We start from the raw sequence: 21,601 nt of genomic DNA on the forward strand, positions 1-21,601 counted from the left end.
CTGTGGTGCGTTGATGCTGGCAGTCTAACAAACATTAAGATGCAGAGTGGCCTTATTTGACATTACTATCTGGTAGATACTCCTGAAACACATGCTGGCTGAACTGAATAGACAAACAGGAAACATAATGAAATACCACTAACACATGCATAATGTTGTAGCTTAGAGTAGACTGCCATTACAGAGCCTATGGCTATACATTTAAATATCAGTTCCCCAGGGGTATGCAGAACTTGCCCTGTGGCTGAAAGAAACACATGGCCTTCCAGTAAATTACTGACCAATAGCCAGTGTGATATCAGTGCAACCCATGATTATACACCAAATTTACCTGGAAATCTAAAATGTACTTATAAATCCTTATTAACAGCCAGCTGAAAATAACATTTGGAAAATAAAAAATCATAACCTTGTTTCTTATATGTTGTCACGCGGGCTTAGCAGTGGAGTCGGTACATTCTCAGCGGATGGATGACAACCTCTGACAAGGTTTCTGTACTGTTGTGGTTTACTGACATTTAGTCATTACAGCATAACATGAGACTTTTGGTGGCCAGTAGCCTATTAGACAGAGTAACATGACCAAATGCCAGGAAAAGCATTGGCTATACAGCGAGGCCTACATCATGACTAGTGGTGTGACAATATTGTTGTTGAATATGCGTCCCCACCTCTACAGATACCACTCTCCACCACTGGTAAAAGTTTAACATATAATTTGTCAAACAATTTAAAGGATGTATACTAAATCAGTCAATCCTTCTGACCCAATTACTCCAAAAGCTATTAATGGCTGTTCCTCTCGATCTTTCGCGGGAATTCCCCACGTGTGACAATGTGAAAGAGAATAAAAACAGAATATGCTGACGATGGAAGAGTCGTGTGAAATAAAGGTCTTTTGCCTCATACAATATTTAACAAGGAGAAAATGCTTTACTGTCCCTATTTTGTATCTATTACTTTGTATAGTTAACGTGCCACTCCAAAACCCGAAATGCTCCCTTCTGATATGAAATGTTTTGATGACGCTAGGAAGACTTACCTTGTTTTAACCGTAGGGGTGTATTCGCGGCTACTGCTGTCAAAGGCGGTTTGTGTAATGAAACAACTATTTCCATGAAGGAATTATACGTATTTACTGTACAAATAATTAATATCTGTTGTTTGTGTTTTTAATAGGAGTAGGGTAGTCAATAATTAAGCTACTGATGATTGTTTTTACACCCCAAATAAACTAGTGGGTCATTCCGCTGAGAGGAGAGAGAGGTTCCTGTAGCCAAAGCTACAGCTTCTTTGGATTTTCCGTGACGCGTTGGTGTTTGTGTGATCACTGGGGCGAAGGAGAACTGAGGTGTCCACACAAAAGGGATAGCTGTCCGAAGGTACTCTTTATGAAAAGGTGAGTTTCACAAAAGTGGTGTCCTAAAATACTGGTGGCACCTTCATTTTGTTGGATACCTTGCTGTTTAACAACGCCAAATAACGGTCACGAATCAGCCAGTTCAGAGTAGGCTGCTCGGAGGATGCCAGTGTGCTGCTAGCTTAACTTCTCGTTAGCAAGCATTTGTTTTAACGGTAAGTATATAGACACTCGGGTTACTGCAAACTGCCTAGAGCCGAACTAACATTTCACCGGCATTTAAACTGCTGACAAGGAGAAATATAATGGTGAAGGTTACCTATAAATGTGAATCCAAGAGTGAAAAGTTCAAATGGAATCCGACCCCCGTTATTGCTATCACTTGCTATTCTTCCGAAATACCGTTGAGTGTTCACTAATATAGCTAGGTTTGGGCATCATTATAGTGTCGGTGTACCGAAAGCTAGATACGGGTAATATAACCATCAGTACAGTTCAAGAACTCTTTCAAATGTTGTGGTTTAGCTGTGCTAAGGTTTAATGTTCTCAAAAACAGCAGGGAAGCAGAGCTCTCAATATACCTCCGAACTGTTATAACCCGTGCTCATGACCTGTAGCATCCTTAACATTATTATTTGTGGCATGTCACAAGAGAGGGTGTCAGGGTGTTTTTGTTTTTGAAACCTAGTGGCACTTAAAAAAAAAGTTCTTTAAATGAATTAGTCTGTTTTTTCTTTTGCTTTTAATTTTGTGGCAAAACTTGGTTCTCTCATAGTTGCCAAGGTGGAATTTATTTCCCCAAAAGACATCAGCAACCTTGAACCACAGTAGGGTCTCTTGTGCTATGAAATTGCCACACTGACACCAATATTACTAAATGTCTTGTGGGTAAAGCTACATCAGAGCAGATGTTAATCTCTCCTGAAACAGTTCTGCTTTCTGACAGTTCAGGTTTAAGGCGGGTTTATGGATGTTATACAGCTTAACAAATGTGTTTCCCACAGCTAGTTTTGAATATGTCAGTCTAAATGTTTGTATTTGGAATGACTTCCACTGCAAAGAAGTTCTTAAAAGCAAGACTTGGGCATTGGGTAGTTTACTGTAAACCCAGAATAGAGATGCACACAGCAGTAATGAGTCTTTTTACTCTGAATGTTTTGATGTTAATCCCTCCTTTACATGCATGTCACTTTACATAAACCAAAGTCATCATACCAATTGTAAATGTGAGTCCAGTCTTGAAACATTTGTGTTAAAACAGTTTGTGTGGTACAGTGATTAGAGATAGACTGTCCTGTTGAATCTGCTGTGTCCACAGTTAGCTGTACAATTTTATCAGCTTGTGTGGTAATTTATCGATAACATCACTGACGAAAAACATGTTAAAAGACACTGCCTCTTTGTATTCTGTATCAAAAATTGTATGAACCAAAAAATATCCCCCCCACTGACACTACCAACAAATGCATTTTTAATAAGTTGATTTGAAAGTGTGACCTAATTAGCAAAAAAGGGCTTGGTGGTTGTGCAATCTCTTGGTATTTAACCATGTGCTCTCTTTCACTGGTTGTTTTTTCCCAGAAGCACCATGGATGAAGAGGAGCAGTTTGTGAACATTGATCTGAATGATGATAATATCTGCAGTGTCTGTAAGCTAGAGACGGAAACAGGGACCTTATCTTTCTGTCATATCTGCTTTGAACTCAGCATTGAAGGTAAGAAACAGGATTTGGGGCAACTATTGCTTGTTTGCTCACTTGAGTGAAGAGCAAACTAAGAGATGTTGAGGGAAAATTTTGCTCTTCACACACAGATAATATATTTGTGCTAGCTGCTGTTTCAAAGCAACCTGCAGGTTACAGTCAGGTATCTCTGTAAGGATTATTTTTTTCTCTCCTCTCCTTACTTTTTATCTCCTGAACACACACACACTCATTTGATGTCTTTCTGATGGGATTCAGAATTAAAATTCATCTTCATCTCCAGCACTTTCGCTGGCTAGCTTCACATAGGGGCAGTCTTATATGGATAGAGCAGCACTGGTCTTAGCTGCCAAGAGTCTCCAGCATTTGGATCACACAATAAATCACTTTTGCAAAAACATCCGGATTCTTTTTGATCATCAGTTCCCGTCATAGCAAATACGCCCCTGCACCAAGAGCTGTGATACAGCCTCTGAACCCTTCAGATTTGTTGATGTCTTATATGATTGCCTTCCACAAACACTTCTTTTAACCTCTCCAGAAACACCATATAAGATATATGTGCAGGTAATGGGTCTGTAGGGCCAAAGCCCCCACTAAAGCAGGCCATTGTGATTCTCTCGTTTGATGTGCCACTCTAACTCAAGAGCATGTGTTTTTCATCTGTTAATTAATGAGTGGCCTATTTGAAGAAGAATGGGAAATCAGAAGGGATTAGATATGCCTCTCATTCTGCACTCGTCTCATAGATCCACAAAGGCTCTTTTCTGCAGTGGAGAAGTGTGTGTGTTTATGTCTGCACGGTATGATTGTGTACGGCTTGTAAAACAGCGTCATATAGCTGACTAAGAGCTCCCAGAATGGTATATCATTCTGTTGACAGCGGGAGAAAATGCATATGCATGAAAGACTTATAGGTCTATTCTGTTATGGTATAAGGGAACGGAGTGTGGGGGTATTGATTAATCCCTCTGTTCTTTGTGTGCTGTAAAAAAGTCTTCAGCCAAAGTCTCAGACAAGCATTGTTAGAAAATTGCTTAACTTAAAGTTGTGTTAGTAAGTGCTTCCAAGCTCATTAATCCTCATTCAGCAGAAAAATAATCTAAATGTGGTAGAAGAATACAGCCTGGGTTTGTTGGCATGTACATACAGTTATATCAGAAACCTAAATAAAACTTGTTTATTATAAGACTTGCTACTTATTATACAGATCAGTCATTTACTAAGGCTGTATGTTGTTAATAGTTTCACTTGTTTACACATTGCTCCTTTAGCATTGGGATGATTATTGTTTATTTAGCAGGGACAATGCACAATTTATGTATTGTACCAGATATAGCTAAAAGTTCATTTTCATCTGTAGTCCCTGGGCAGAGGCCACTAGTGATGCACAGGTTACAGAGATAAAAGATCAGTTGGAGTAAATCAAAACCTTACACTTTGTAAAAACACGTGCACACACACAAAAAGATCATATGAAAAACAAAAACAAAACAAAAAATAACACCAACCCCGAAACAAACAACAGAAGAATAATACTAGCACTAGCACCCCATCAGCAATCCCAGCACCATTAAAAACAGACAGTACGTCAGTACAAGAACTTACCAACCAAACACTCAGTACCAATGCTGGCCACATTCAGTGTCTCTTAGCTCAATACTGACCTGATTGTCCTTCAACCATGTTTTCAAACAAAATTTTTAAAATATTTAAAAGTACTGCACCCTCTGATGCTCAGTGGTAAAGAATTCCACATCCTGGCTTCCTTTATCTGTCGACATTCAACAAAGGCAGGGGTGGCTTGTCTGGCTCAGTTGGGGCGTCCTTGCTTGCTCCATTTAATCTTTCAGCCAGGATGCTGTGTTCAGGTGGTGGGGCATTTACGTAAGTGTGTCTACAAAGCTTTGCATTGTTTAGATACAACTGAGGCACCGTTGGTACTGGTTGTGTCAGACAAGACTTCTCAAACTGCATCAATAGCATTGTGTGCTTCTGGGGATACAGGTTTTGATGTATCCTGTATGTGGAAATGAAGTGGCGGTTATGTGACTGTTGGGTCTGAGGGGATTGGGGGGGTTGCAAACAAGCACGTGTTTCTGATACAGCTGAGCGTTTCATTGATGGGAGGGGAGCTTGCCAAGTTGCATGTGGCTACTTTAGATATGGCTGATTGGAAACTAAGGGAGGGGATGGTCTTCATTACGCACACGCAAACACACCATCCCAGTGCTTTTCTGTCCTAAACCATATCATGCTATCTCAAGGGTGAAGCTGAATATTCATTGCCTTTTTGCTCTATGCTGGTTTTGAATATTTATTAGAAGCAATAGAAGCAGAATTGCTTCTTGGTTATTTAAAACCAGGAGAACAAATTGTGATGTACGAATCACGGTTGAGTCATACATAAAGGCTCTCTGTATTTACTATTTTCTCCATGAACTCAGTACTGGAGGACCCTTTTAATGCAAAGGAATGCAAGGTCACACATCAACATTCTGAATCAGTGGGATTTTAATACCTAAAAAAAAAAAAAAAAAACAGCAAAAAGGGTCCTCCAGTGATTTAGTATTGCACTTCCATAAGGCTGGAGGATTCACAAGAGACAGATTAAAAAAGATTGGTGAAAATCGGAGCAGCAGTAGCCGAAATATCGTTAACATGGAGGGGGCGGTGTTTATGACCTGTACTGCAGCCAGCAACCAGGGGGCAATTGAGATGTTTTGGCTTCACTTTTGGGGATCTGCCATGTCGTCCATCTTTATATACAGTCTATGTGTAAAATCAGTGGAGTGTCCCTTTTAAAGACTAAAATGTTATTTTTTAAATGATTTTGAACACGTTGTTGCAGTGATGCTCAGCTCCAACTGGTCACTGCAACAGTGTAGCATTGTCACAGCAGAGAACAGGCCCATTATGAGTTAACTGCTTATACTTAAGTATTAATTTCCACCCACAACCTCCCCAATCTCTGCTTGGAAGTTTGTATGAAATGGGGATGTTGATCCCCAACAGACTTGTCTGTTTAAACATCAGCTGCGGACACACACAGTATTCACAGTTGAAGTTAGACAGTACTGTACATCAACTTAAGAACAAACAAGATCTACTAATAATAAAAACTATCTGTCATCTTCAGATTCCAATAGATTATACTTGTATGACACTTATGTTGACAGGGTGTAGAGTTGTTTATCACCAAGGCTTCAGCTCACAGTACCACCAGGTGCAGAAGTATACGTGAACTCTGTTTGTGGCAAAAACGTTGAGCACAGTTCGAAGCAGGATGGGTGTTCAGGAAGTGCAGTCTTTGTTGAAGCACCAAGTGGTTCTTTCCTGAGGAAACTGTTTTGGCCTGTGTGCTGGTTCCAACAGAAAGTACTGAATAGAAATTGTGTCTATTTATATATTGCTCAACCTCTGCCTAACTGGGCATTTCTTACTTTCATTTCTTTTTTCTCACTGCACCATCTGAGCTGTGTACTACACATGGTTACACAGCCTTGAGCGTCAACACAGTACAGCAGAGAACAAGAGAACTACTGCAGTTGCCAAACACCAAGAGCCGGTTCAGCCGATCTCCAGTTATTGTTTCACTTCTGTGGAAGCGATGCTTCAAGCTAAAGGAATTGGTGTATTTCGCAGGAATTTTCAGAATCATGGCTTCTTTATACCTGCTCAGAGTAACCTGACACCAAACCCAACCTCTATAATGCCTGATGCCAAAGATTATAAGATAGAAGTCTTGCAGGTACAGTAGTAGTTTAGAAATGGCATGGCTGAAAAATGTCCTCTAATCAGAATGTAAACATTTGTGCATTATATTTTTTGTTGATGATCAGATATGTCTTTCAAATGAGAGTAGGTAGGTAGTTTATACCCACACATATTATACCTTATGTGCAAAAGTCAAATTAAAGGAATAGTTCCATCTATCCATTCACTATACCTGCTTATCCTTTAGACGGTCGCAGGGCGCTGGAGCAGATCCCAGCTGACACTGGACGAGAGGCGGGGCACACCCTGCACAGGTCGCCAGTCAATCACAGGGCTGACACATAGAGACAAAAATAGTTGACCCCCAAATTAAATTTGGCTATTATCTATTTATACTCAGTAGTCATAGTCAAAACAAAAATAAAGTTTGTATGTTAACAAACATACAGCAAGTTAGCTGGCACCGTTTGGTTTTAGCTGTCTCTTGTAAGTATTCAAACCACCACAAATGGGAAAATTTGGTATTCATAACAGTTTTACATATTCATTAGACTTTAGATCTGATTGCTCAATGCAGCATAATTCAAACCAGGCAGTGCTTTTCTCAATGAACTGGCCTTATTGGATGTGACATGCTATGCTATGTAAACACATGAGAGATCTGACACTAGTGATTAAGTGAATATTGTATCCTCCAGCTTCTCACACATACAATTTCCTTTATTGGTCTTTTGGTCTTCTCTGGTTCCTTGTCAGACAAGATGTCTGCTGAGCTGCCAGGCTCAGCTAAAGCCCAGCACCACTCCTTTATCTGCTTACATAATGCAGGTGGAATTTGTGCTGAGGCCTGATAGTATTACTTGCTGGGTTTGGAGTGAAAAAAAACAAAACAGAAAATTCCTTCAGTGAGAGGCTTGAATGATGCAGTTGGTGGTGATTTTTGTTGCTGCTCTACAGGGGCTATTGTAGCATGCTCCTATAAACAGCTTATTCATTGTGGGTGAACTCTTCACCCTGGGGTGTAGAGAGGCCTAATTATGTTGCTGCCTGTGGTAGCTGTATGTTTGAACACAGTTGCGGTCCAGCGGTTTGCCTAACTCCCCTGTATGGTCCACCTTTCTGAGCCTTCTAATTTAGTACTATAATGCTCATGTATTGCGGGCTGCTTTCTATGTGAATCTGTCATTGATTTGAATCAGATTTTTGATTTTTTTTTTTTTTTTTTTTTGACGGCCAATATGGCCAATAATATTCCAGAATTCCAGCCATACAGAAAAGCTACTGGACATATGTTTTAAATAGCCACATAGCCTACATTTAAACAGCAATAAAACACAAAAAACACTAACGCTATGATCCAAGAAATGTATTTTATTAAAAGTAGTCAGCAGAATGAACTCTTCATAAACTTTGCAAACTGAGCATATAGGCTACAACAATAAAATAAAACAAATATCCTTGCTATTGTTAATTACAGTAAAACTTCATTTAAACGCTGAGTCCCTTTTACTGGCCGGGTGTGGCTACATGTTTTGACAAATAAATGCAGGTCTCAATTAGACGGCGGATCTGGTTTTTATAGAAGTTCTTTGGATGTATAAAACCTCTTAAAGCCCACTGGGTCACCCACTTGAGCTAGTTCTAAGCTGCTTACATCACATATACAAAAATAAATGTTTAAACTTTTGTCAATATGGACATGCTACACATCGTTAGATTGTTAGCTCTCCACAATTCAATCATCTCTCTGTGTGTGCTTGTGCATGAGGTTGGCCTAGACGTGATGACGGTATAACTGATAATACATCTTAAAATTTTTTGTTGACGTACAAATTGAATGAGACATTAGCCTACATTTAATGTGTCTCTTTGCATTCCAAGCATGTCAAATTAAATAGGCTAACTTGAAAATAAGCTAACTGAAGAAGCAAATAAAAAATTAAATAATCCTTGTCAAACCAATGCAGGCAGGCAGGCAGGCAGGCAGGCAGACAGACAGACAGACAGACAGAGACTCCTTCCTTTTATAGTTAAATGTCCGTTTATTTGCAGTACGACTTTGAATAAATAGCCCCCTTTTCAAAGTTTAGTCTTCATTAGCCCCCCAAATATAAATCAGTTGTCTCGTGGGGTTAATTCTTTAATTTCTATAACGCTGAAATAATTGGCTCTTTCACCACAAGTTTGTGAAGCTCTAAACTAACTTATTTGCATAGTCTAAACCACTCATAACCAATAATCATGATCAAAACATACAATCAAAGTTAATATGAATAGCTAGTAAAATAAACTAAGTGAAAATATACACCGATGTTGGTATGAAGGAATTCTGTAAAGTTTATTTTTCGCAATTGCATTTATAGTAACAATTTAGATGTGATGATAAAAGCTCTGAGAGACTAGAAAATTTTGGTTTAGGTACCTTGAAAGTGCTTGAAATTTACTCTTAAAAAACTGTATGAACCCTGATGTCGGCAACTACTTTTATGAAGACAATTATCTTCTACAACCTTGGAGTGATGTACGTTAAGGATGGTAATGTCAGGCAGCAAATGTAGCCATGTATCTCTGTTGCAGTCAGTTTCCTGAGGGTTTTTATGGTATCTACCCTGGAGGACACACCAGGGGAGGACAGGGTAGGAGGATAGGGATAGGAGGCATAATTAACTATCAATACTATTAACACAACATACAATAGAAGGGCAATTGTCACATATTCTCCATACTTACCTTGCATTGCTTAATTGATCAACATTGGTTAGTTATGAATTACAATCTTTTTTGGGGGGGCGGAGTTTATTCCTTAATTGCTGAAATAACACTACTTCTTAACCTTAATGAAGAAACTCTTGTTTCTGGTGTAATGTGTGACTGACTGAAATCAGTGTCGTTGAACTAGCTTGTTGGTAGAAACAAGATGTTTGATGTAATTTTTAGCAGTGGACAGATGCAGTTTTCAGTAAATTGTGACTTTTGATACTTGGTATTTGTAGGCCTTTTATTTTGCCAATTTCCATATTAACAGAGCTTTTGCATAATTGCAACAGCCTGGAACTCTGATACATGGTGTCCTGCATCGTGTATACTGTACACAGTTATACACAGCATTTGAAAGTAGCCACCAGTAGGGCTTTCCTAAAATGTTCATAATGTGCTGTACAGAATATAAATTTTTTTTTTCAAGGTTAAGAGCACTAAAACAAGCACATTTGTCAGTATTGAAACACTGTATAAATCGTTTTTGTTCCTAGCAGAGTTATTCATAAGTGGCTGGGATGTTTTACTTACATTCCATAAAAGATGATTGCCATTGTAATTTCAAGTATAAATTATGTTATGACAGGATTTGCCTGATTAATTATAATAAAATGTTTAGATCAATCAGATGTCATTATGCTATGCTAAGTCTGTCATTATATAATGATTGACTTTTGTTGTCTTTTTTTTTTTTACTAATTTGGGAATCTCCTTTTCAACTCGTTTGGTTGATTCCATCCAACTACTGGCCAATAACCTGCCTCTGCACAACATGGAAGCTCCTGTCAGGCATCATAGCGGCTAAGATGTGTAGGCACATGGCTCAATACATGGACAGGGCCCAGAAGGCAATTGGTAGTAATACCAGGGGAGCCAAGCACCAGCTACTGGTCGATAGAGCAGTCACTCAAGACTGCAAGACCAGGCAGACCAACCTGTGCACCTCCTGGATTGACTATAAGAAAGCCTACGACTCAATACCACATACATGGATACTGGAATGCTTGGAAATGTACAAGATCAACAGGACTCAATGGGGCTGTGGAAAACAACTCTAGAAGCCACCTCAAAGCCAATTGCACAAGTCACCATCAAGTGCGGCATCTACCAAGGTGATGCACTATCACTGCTGTTGTTCTGCATAGGCCTGGATATCTCTCTCTATCTCTATCTGTCTGTGTTATGAATTGGTGCTACATAAATAAAATTTAATCATCACAAAGTGGCTACAGATACCAGTTCCGAAGTGGAGCAACCATCAGTCACCTCCTCTACATGGATGACATCAAGCTGTATGCCAAGAATGAGCGAGGCATCGACCAGGATCTACAGCAATGACACTGGAATGTCGTTCGGAATGGACAAGTGTGGTCAGATGGTATCAAAAAGATGGAAAATGATCAGAACTGAGGGGGTGAACTACCAGAAAGCAACATTGCAGATTTTCAGGACAGCTACAAATACCCTGGGATCCTGCAGGCAAACGAAAACCATAAGGAGGCGGCAAGGAAGTCAGCCACAGCCAAATACCACAGAGTAAGGCAGGTCCTGAAAAGCAAGCTGAATGGAAATAACAAGATCCTAGCCATTAACCCATACACCCTGTCAGTCATCAGATACCCCGCTGGTATAATAAACTGGCCAAGAGATAGAGGCCACTGATATCAAGACAAGGAACCTCCTCACAATGCATGGGCACGGCATGTACCACCGACAGATGGTACATGGAAGAAATCCTACCAGTGTTTGGAAAAGGCTGGACTAAAGGACAGCACAGAAGCATTAATCATGGCAGCACAAGAACAGGCACTCAGTACAAGATCAATAGAGGCTGGAGTCTACCACACCAGACAGGACCCCAGGTGCAGACTATGCAAAGATGCCTCTGACACGGTTCAGCACATAACAGCAGGGTGTAAGATGCAAGCAAGAACAACATACATGGACCGCCATAACCAAGTGGCTGAAATAGTGTACAGGAACATCTGCCACGAGTATGGGCTGGAAGTCCCAAGGTCAAAATGGAAGACACCTCCTAAGGTTGAGAATGACTAAGCTAAAATCCTGTGGGACTTCCAGATCCAGACCGACAAACTGGTGATGGCTAACCAACCAGACAATGTGTGTGTGTTTACACATTAAAGATTATAGCCATTTGTTATCACAACATATGGTCTTGGGAGTTTATAGTCCATGTTGTCTCTTCCTCCACCCCAATCTCCTTCACCCAAATTTGGGTTTTGTCATCTGTTTCTTTACATTTTCTGTGCAAATTGTGTAAATCATATATAAGCAAGGCAAATTGTTGATTGATGGATGTCCATTCCTGTCACATGCAACAACTGTGTAATGGCAGCTAGTCTGTAGCATTGACTGTATGTAAAGATGGACGACATGACAGCTTTCCAAAAGTGAAGCCAAAACATCTTGATCGCCTGGTGGCTGGCTGTAGTATAGGTCACAAACCCTCCATGTTAGCAGATGGGACATGAGTCAAACTACAAAATCAGAATAGATCAAATAATTCTTTCCCAAAGATTCAAAGTTTATGTCATTTTAGGTAGTTCTTAGTGTTCATTTTTCTGCTAAGTTTGGTTTGAATTAGTTATTTGATACTATAAAACGGGGGTTACACGTCGTGATTGACAACTGAGCCCAGCTCGAGATTGAGTTGGCCAGGTGTATGGGCGGGACCTCGAGACTGCAGCTCCAACCCCAATGACTCTGGCTCCCAATTACAAAACCAGCACAAGATGGCAGCTCCTGTAGTGGGGACATGTCGTCCAGCTTTATATACAGTCTGTATGTACTATTGTGGACGGTCTGCAGTGTTTAACAGTTGGTTTGAGTGTTCATGTTTGTTCATGTGATCTCTATGTTGGTGTCCAAATTGGCCTGTGCAGCTGCTGACAGCACATTCTTCTAAGCTGTGCCATGTAGCTCTGTTTGACACCTTACCACTGATGACCTCTGTCCCACTTGTCCCAGTACCAGCTCTCCTGTTCATCTCCTCTGAAGTGTGTCAAGGATCAAATGCCCTTGCTCAGCACACATACATAGACTGTTCTGAGCTAATCTTGAAGTCTGCAGAAGTTTGCTCCAGGCAAGACAAAATATGTTACTTTGTTCATTGCACTTGAATGTAAAACAGAACAGTGTCTGTATTATGCTCTGAAAACATGCGCAAAGGCTACGAACACATTTGTAAGTATTGTAACTTTAAGCAGCGTTCTCTTTCCATGACGGCAACCACAAGACCAAATAGAGAGCAGGACTTGATCAAACAGAGGGATTTCATCCCTCTACAGCCTTAGGATTATTATGCCGTCGTGTTGGGAGCGTTGCATTGGTTACTTTACCATCGAGAAATATCCAGCCTAACGGTCATTCTTCCTCCCGAGTTTTGGTGCTGTTCCACTAGTTTCTAAACTTTTCTGTACCCAAATTCTTAGATTTCCCTTGTGACTAAAAGCTTGTGATTTTAGAGGCATCAGTGTTAAATTGAGACTGTTTCACAGTTAAAAACTCTTTGTAGTTGCTTTTAATTTTTGTATAAAACATTGTAAAAAGACGATCCCTGTTAAATTTCAGACTTTTGTAAGCATCGTTTTAACATTTATTTTCCCATTCGAAGTATTGTTTCTTGTATTAATTAAGCTGGGCCACTAGATTTCTGACTTGACCGAGGCTCTTATTCTAGTGGTGTATAATCCTCAGCCCTCAGGAACAACTGATTTAACAACTGAAAACTACAAATAACACCAGGAGTTTATATTTTACATTTCTTCATCAGACCTAAGCATGTGTCTATGCTTCGTCTTTGTTAGTTTCACTGAATGACCATGACTCATTCCTCACGAGGGAAAAACAGGAAAAAACAAGCCTGTTGGTCATCAGTGTTGTGCTTAATGTCTCTAGCTGTCACAGCTGAACAATGTTGATTCACCTCCAGTGAATAGTCTGTGTGTTTGCCTGTGCTTATGTGTGCAGCCATGAAGGACAGTAGTGCTAAGCTGCTTAGCTGGAGTGAGGTCTTTGGCTGGTGGTGCACTGGCCTGGTTGTGGGCCAATGATTTTTCTGCTAGGCAAGTGGTAGTGTGTGTTTTTGTAGTAGTCCACTGTTTGATAGGCAGCTCCTGCAGCAATATTCTCACACACCTTTTTATATACTGTGGTTCCCTCACAAGACTAATCCATTAAAAAGTCTTTCTAGGCACTCGGGTCAGAACACAAATATGCAGAAGCTAAGAATAGATCTCTCTGCACACTGTTGTGTAATGGTCTAAAACCTTAATGTACTGAGGCATATAAGATCCATTAATGCTGACTGCTTTACTTTGATCCTGCAGGCATACAGCAAGCTTTTAAGACATGCAAGGAAATGACAGGATTGAAATATAATAAGTAAACGGTCCTTACAACAAAGGTTTTCTTCATTCTTTCTGACATCGTACTGTGAAGTGTTACTCTTTGTATGACCATCTTTTAAAACAGCCAGCATATATTACATCCAGTCTTCACACAACTTTAGCAAGTGTGCTAAAGTGATGCTTGTCAAGTATGGCCTAAATGCAGTCTAAAATGAATCGAGCACAGGTTCTCTCCTAACTGTCCTACTGTCAAAACTACATCTGTATCATCATGGAATATTTGAGACTGCAACAAAGAAACTAATTCAGCATTTGGGTATTTCCTATATTGTTTAGGACCGGTCAGCTACAGGTTGTTTAGTGATCCTATTGGGATTGGCTGTTTACAACCCTGTGTTAAAGGAAACCGAAACTCCAAATTTGTGTGTGTGTGAGAGACTTTGAAAAGGCCCTGCTGACCACACCATACATGAGGGCTCAGTGTATGTGTATACCTATTATACTGTGGTTGTGTGATGGTAGAAATGACCTCTGGTTTCCTGTGCTTATCTGTTTGCTGGTAAAGTGCTGAGAGGTATCCCAGGTAAACCTACCCAAGTGAGTGCTTTAAATCTATATGGACAACAGGGACTAATCTCCTCACCTCAGGCTCCAACACGGACGTCTGTCTGCTGAGAAATGTAGGCCGTGAGAAGAAGGCCATTACACAAACACCTGTGCAGCACACTCTCACTCAAGCCTCCTCTGCTATCTCTTACATACACACAGTTTTCATTCTCGTTCACTTTCACTTTCACCTTCCCTTTGTTTATCAAGCTCTGGCCCATTTTACCCATTTTGGTCCACTTGCAACATGTTAATTTCCTTTGTGCATGCTAAAATGGTTACAGTGTGACCTGTTTTGACTGAGTCCAGGAAGCATTACTTTTTTTCCTTATGGAGGTACTTCCAAGAAATGTAATCTTAATTATAGCCCACATACTGAGTTGTTTTTTCCACCTACTTTTAGATGAGAAAGGTTTGGATTGTTTTGTTTCTGGGACCCAAGTTCATCCTCTGTTGAAACTGGCTCACACATGGATACTTAGGTCTTGTGTATGTTTTCACGCAGTATAAGCAATAAGACAAAATGGAGACTTTTTAAAATTGTATTTGCATCTTTCTTGTTGTTTGACAGGTACAGGTATTTTAAAAAAACTGATAAATGAATGTAAATCAAATGCTGCTTCATGTTCCTCCCTTTTGTTGCTCAGTAAAATATTTCCATAATATGCTTTATGTGTTTGCATTGAGGCTGGGTTAATCTATTATCCCTGCTATCTCAACACTCTACTAGCTAATCCACTGCACACACTAAGCAGCTTTCACAGAGAGATCGCGATTGCTGTGGCAAGTTCAATAGGTCAGTACTGTATTTCTCACTGTTGAGATCATTGCTTTATTTCTTGTAAACTATTTTACGTACTTTTATATGGGTTAGGAACCATGCATCTTGGAGTTCACTGTTTTTATTTGTACTCATCACTTTGAATATTTTGTTTGTGTGGCTGTAGATTTTAGTTGTATATGACCTATTAACTCATTGCTTTATGTCTGTGTGAATGCAGGTGTTTCCTCTGCTACCTTGTTACACTCAAAGTCCCTGCGTGGCCATAGAGACTGCTTTGAGAAATGCCACCTCATCGCCAACCAGAAGCTGTCACGTTCCAAGGTCTCCCGAAGTGCCTACGAGGGCATGAAGCTGGCCCTCAGCCAGAAACTGAACCGCATCATCCAGTATGCCCAGAACAAAGACTCTGTCTCCTCTAATGGCCACAGCAGACGGGGCGCCAAGCTTCTTTGTTACAGCCAGCAGAGTGACTGCAAGCTGCTGCCCCAGGCAGATGCCCAGGTGCCCCGATACACGCCCCACTGGGACATGGGCAAAGCAACAGGGCTGCCTGATTACACCATGGGGATGTTGGAGTGCCACACAGCGGAGGGGCTGGGGCTGCTGCACACAACGTCACAATCTGACGTTTGGTCCAGTGACGGCAGGAAAGGCCTACACAGCCAGAACCACTCGTCAGGAGGAGGACAGACACAGCACAGACACCAGGGCCACAACAGAGATGAATGTGAGCACATCGAAGTTGAATTCTCTTTTTTTATAATTACATTAGCTCGTCATCAACCTCCAATACTTACTGCTCTGCATATCTTGAACCTGCAAATGGACAGAAAACTAATACAATTTTGCAATTTTAGGTGTTGCCTGAATATGTAAACACTTTACTTTTTCTACTGGTTTGTTAATATCTGGTTAGTGGTATCAGTTGCATTAACGGCACGATATCATTGTTCTCATTAACATATTTTTCAAGTATTTTTTGAAATTTGATCCCGACTCACAATATATGTTGACCAGCGGTCATTAGCAAGCTGCTGAGATGCAGATAAAATCATTATTTTACAATCACATCGTCATACAAAATAAACCAAAATACAGCAGCTCTGTGATGGCAGAGAAGGTTAGAATCAACAAAAGGTTGGTCAAGTCATTTTCAAGTACAGTCTCAAAGCATCTGTTATCGCATCAAAATGAGCTGCTGTATTTATTCTTGCGAAACAACAAAAACAAAGCTAAACTATATTATAAATGTCTCTGCTGTGGAGTAATTCAAAGTGTTCCATCACTTGCATCTCTGCAGAAGCAGGCTTGTCGGGTGGTATCCTGAGGTTGATCCCACTTGCCAGAGGTGTCATGGTGCCCCCGCTACCCTATATCATATGTTTTTTTTGCTGTCAGTCAATTGCCCCATTTTGGTCCTCGATATTTGAAACTTTTTCACAGATGTACGGCCGAAACATACCCCCCAAACCCCATAACTGCGGTGTTTGGAGTAGCCCCAGAGGGGGTGTCCCTTTCAAATAGCCAGTCAAACTCTCTAGCATTTGTGTCCCTCGTGGCCCGCCATCAAATTCTTCTTAAGTGGAATGACAGAACTCCACCGTCACATGCCCATTGGGTCAAGGACGTATCTGCACACTTAAAACTAGAAGAGCTGAGGTACCGTTGCCAGGGCTCTATTAAAAAATACCACAAGACGTGCAGCCTTTCCTGGATTATCTTAACAACCTGTTGTCGTTACTGTTATTATTTAGAATTTATTACCAGTATTGCTGATTTTTATTTCTTACCTTACTTTAATTTTCTGTATCCCTTTATATCTCTGCATACTCATGTGCCTTGGTCCATCTGTTTAGTTTGCATGCAAAATCCAAAAAAAACAGTTGAAATAAATATAAATGTGTCTGCTGAAGATCAGACGCTCCGCTTCTGAAACGTTTCCAGTGGACGGATGCTGTGTACGTTCGGCGTGACACTCTCTAATCAAAACTGTTTGTCATTCTTTTAGTGACTAAAATGAGTGTGGACGAACTCCATCAGCTGAATGCCCAGCTATTGATGCAGATTCAAAGTAAGTGGGGTTTTTTTTACTGGCATTCTGTGTTAAGTTATGCAATACAGCAGATTGAACACAACCTTTGATATAGTGTATAACAGTTTGAATCATCAATTTTAAACTGAACATTTTTTATAATCTATAATGCTCATATCTAATAAATCCCCATATTAGATTCTTGGTGCCCTCAGGAAAAAAGCAGCATTAGTAAAGTATAAGTATTTGAACTTACAGCATAAACAGTCTGAGTTTGGGCTCACAGATTCAGAACACAGGACTCAGTAAAGCAGGGGCTAATACAGACTGGAAGGCTTCTCTAGTCAACACATCATCTCCTTCCATGTGACCAGCTGTGTTGAATTGGGCACTGTGTGGCGGTCACTCCATTCTTCATCACTAAGACCTATTGTCCGATACACACAGTAACAGCAAAGCTACATGCATCTCATCTCAAGCAAGGTTTCTTTTTTCTCAGCAAGGTCAAGTACCCACTAGACCATGGGATGGCTGATGTAGCAGGGTCGTTCTAGAACATTGTTGTGAGAGTTTTGGCACACTCCTTTTTAATGGACACCCCAGTCATCATTAAACAGTTTTGTTATTTTCATCTTCAGTCTTCTATTGTGAGTGATCAAATGAGCCAAATTGCTATCCTGGCCAGTGTCAAGAGGGAAATGACATGAGCTAATGTGAGACGTCCTCTGGTGAAGTGAAGTCAAGTGGCTGCCTGGCCTACACATTCTTATTCACCCTTCAGGAGCAGTCACTTCCACATATTTTATTACTTTACTCAGATGGGGAGGTTATTGCTCATCCTAAATTATTTAGAGGACCATACATTCCCAAGATTTTTATGATATACAGAACTATGTTGTATTGGAAATATTTCCATGTCCATAAACTTGTTTAAATGACTGTTCCTCTGTTATTTATTTTATTTATTTACTTTTCATTTTTGTGGGAGTATCTTAAGCAGATGCATTTTCTGTCATGTTGTCTTTGCTCTCTGCTCCTTCAGTAATCGGTATTATTGATTTTCTTGTTTGTTTGTCTGTGTATAAGTTGACCTTGTGTGTGAATGAAGCCGCTGATTCCCACTTTCTCCACAGAGGTCTTCGAGGAGCTGACTGTGGCTGTGCAGGAAAAAGACTCGTTGGCGTCAGAGCTGCACGTGCGTCACATCGCCATCGAGCAGCTCTTTAAGAACTGTGCCAAGCTCCCCTGGCTGCACATTAGCAGGGCCGGGGTCAAGGCCAGCAGCAGCAGCAGCGGTGGCCCTGTGGAGTGAGGTGGCTTCTGCCTCCGCTGCTGGGAGGAAGCTGACAAACACTTCAACATGCTGGCTGCAGCGAGGCTGAAAAGCCTTTATGTATACTGAGTGACTTTTACGACACTATCGTGACGTTGAGTTGTTAAATTTGCATTAGAGCAACATTAAGGGCTGGGTTGACATGGCCTCTGTTCTCGTGGTTGCAGTGATGATGCAAGGATTAACGGTGGTTTGCAGTTTAAAACATTGCTGGTCTGGCATGTGACATGAATTCCACCCAACTCGTGTACCCAGGATGCATGTTAATACCATACGGAATGGAGTTTCCAGGCCCCGGTACACGATGAGGACATGTTCTGAATGGACATGATCCTTAAAGAATATCTTTTAAGATTTACCTTAGTACAGACTGAAAAACAGTGTGTCTGCGTAATTTTACATAAATGATTGCTGTTGGATATATTTTCGTTTAAGTTTGCTGTCAAACATTTCAGTTTTCATTGTTTTCATATTCTGTAGATACATTTTCAAGTTTGTTTTTTTTCCTTCTCATTATGTCAGACGTGGATATTCAAATATGGGTGCACTGCTTAATACTCCTCCATATGTTATCTGATGGCTCTCTGTAGCAAGTGGTGGGTTACAGTATTTTATAGCATGGCTTGGGTGAATACTTGACGCAGATGAGCTGGACAATGTCTATCATATTCATATCATCAGGCACTGCCAGCAGTAGTGTTTGATTACTGTTGTAATGTAAAGCATTAACAGGGTGGAAGCTTTTTCCTGCAGCTGCACACGGGCAATGTAATGGCTTGAAACATAGCAATTTTGTAGACCAGATAGATTCAGCAGTAGTGGACTACATCTGCTGGGGGAATTGCAAGTAATTATACATTCCAACAAAGATTTGCTAAATTTCTTTTAAATAACAGAAATAATACAGATTTGAAAAATGATGACACAAAAAAATTGTAACATAATAGAAATAAGATCAAGTCTTATCTGGAAAATGGCATGGGCAAGTGCAAGACAACACCCAAAAGTACCCTAAGGCATCATTGCAACAAAGACAAATCAGAGTGTGAAAGTTAACACGGCTATACTAGCTGTGCAGGTTTATGTTTGTGGGGGTGAGGACTATTGTAGGAGTGTCTAACTTTGTGACAGCTGGTTGGTGAGCAGCAAGTAGAAATATCAGTTAATGAATATCAGTTAATATTCCCTCTTAAAGTTAGTATACCTGCTTAAAGTGATAGGTATTTTGTTTTTTATTCAACTTTTGGGTTTATAGTAACTATTATTGCTGGTGAGATTTACTTGATATTTAGTACAGAGCTGTTTGTGGTCTGTTGTATAGCTGTCAAGCACAAGTCGTATGTATGGCTATACACTGAATGAGCGCAATCGGAAGAGAAAATGTTAAACTATTGAAAAAGAAATCCAGCTGCCAAACCAAAGTCTGTATATATTCTCACATGTGAACTGCAAGCATTTGACTTAGATTCCATTAACAGGAAGATGCAATACCAAACTGATTTAAAATGTATGTGGCTTAGTGATTTACTTCTATGTTTGGTTAAGTGTGTGTAATAATGAACCATAGATTTTTACTCTAAAGGTTGATGTGGAAATGATTAGTTCTCAAGTACACACGGCATATGTTTTAGGATTTATTTTTCATCGTTCTTTCATGTGCAGTGTTAATTTGCGTTGCCCTCTCTCCTGTGTTGATGTGTGTGCTAAGCTGATGTCACAGCAATACATACAGGAGAGTTTAGTCTACTGTGCCTCTGGAGGTCCCTGATTTTTGAACAAAAGGAGACAAACAAGGCCATAGGGGATGGTAACAGTCAGTGTTTTGGTTAGTTTATTATTCAGGAACCCTATGCAAGAAAGAGACAAATAAATCAGAAGCCTTATTATGTATCTCAAAGAATATTTGTTATCTGAGTTTTCCTCAGAGGAGGTCACAGCTACTCGAGTATAAAAAGCTGCGGAAAGCCAAGGTTATAATCAGATTGATGTTTAGAGAAACTCAGCATTGTCAGTGTATCTCTTTTGCTCTCTTTGTAAGAGATGAAATGTATTTGACCCCTTTCAGGGTCTAAAGTTAAAGGTTTTAGCTCCATTATAAACTTTTATCTTGGTTTTATTTGGATAACTGTGTTCAGTGTGCTTAAGTGTTTGAGAGGATTCAGATTACTGGTCCTTAATGCAAATTTTCAGTCATTCAATCATCAGTTGTATGTTTTTTATTTGTGTTTTAATTATGAATGCTGTGTATTTTTGTATACTGTGGAAACATGCCTGGGCCGATGCCTCTGCTCAGCAGAAGATTCAGGCTGCCTGGTTTTGGTTGTCTGTTTTGGTGGTCTCATTATCATTTACTGGAGATGTAAGCATACCTGTTACACTTCCACCTCCTTCCTTTAGACTTGACTCTTCGTTCATCTGTTTTCTAATGTTGAACAAGGCTGCATTTGTGTTGTGTGATGTTTTACATTCTATTTATTGTGTGTGTTCATGGAACCTTACACAGGCTGTGTGATTTGTGCTCAGTGACAGTTTGTATTTTTTTGTAAAATATTCAATAAAATGAAATTATTTTTTACTACATACTGTGATATGTTGGTATTGTCCCGATTGTGGCCACTGCTGCAGGGACGGGGGGGGTGTTAAGGAATGTGAATCTTCCCCAGAAAAATCCAGTAGAAGGGGGAAAGCAGCAGCTCCTCAGAATCAACAGCAACAAGCTTAACACATTTTAACATGTCTTTGCCAAAAGCTTGTGTACTGTAAACAACCGCCCATTCTTCAGTTCATTTATGAATGGCTGACTAGCCCCCAGCTGTGTTCACATCATGGTATTTGGAGGGACATGGTACTGTATGAAGTGAAATGTTGGCCTTATACACAGTCATGCATACTTAAGAATCTGATAGAACTGCTAGTATGTCTGATATTACTGACAACAG

General features: G+C 40.2%; 1 protein-coding gene across 1 annotated transcript; it reads left to right on the forward strand.

The window, feature by feature from the left end:
- The first annotated feature begins 1,235 nt into the window (after positions 1-1,235).
- Positions 1,236-21,242, forward strand: lg14h21orf91 (linkage group 14 C21orf91 homolog). Its single transcript, XM_044222500.1, has 6 exons — positions 1,236-1,399; positions 2,942-3,075; positions 15,244-15,309; positions 15,515-16,024; positions 17,306-17,368; positions 18,463-21,242. Exons 1-6 carry the CDS (start codon positions 1,392-1,394, stop codon positions 18,639-18,641), a joined length of 960 nt encoding a protein of 319 aa, XP_044078435.1. The 5' UTR covers positions 1,236-1,391; the 3' UTR covers positions 18,642-21,242.
- Positions 21,243-21,601: the final 359 nt, after the last annotated feature.

This window comes from Siniperca chuatsi, linkage group LG14 (assembly GCF_020085105.1).
Source record: "Siniperca chuatsi isolate FFG_IHB_CAS linkage group LG14, ASM2008510v1, whole genome shotgun sequence".
Classification (NCBI taxonomy): domain Eukaryota; kingdom Metazoa; phylum Chordata; class Actinopteri; order Centrarchiformes; family Sinipercidae; genus Siniperca; species Siniperca chuatsi.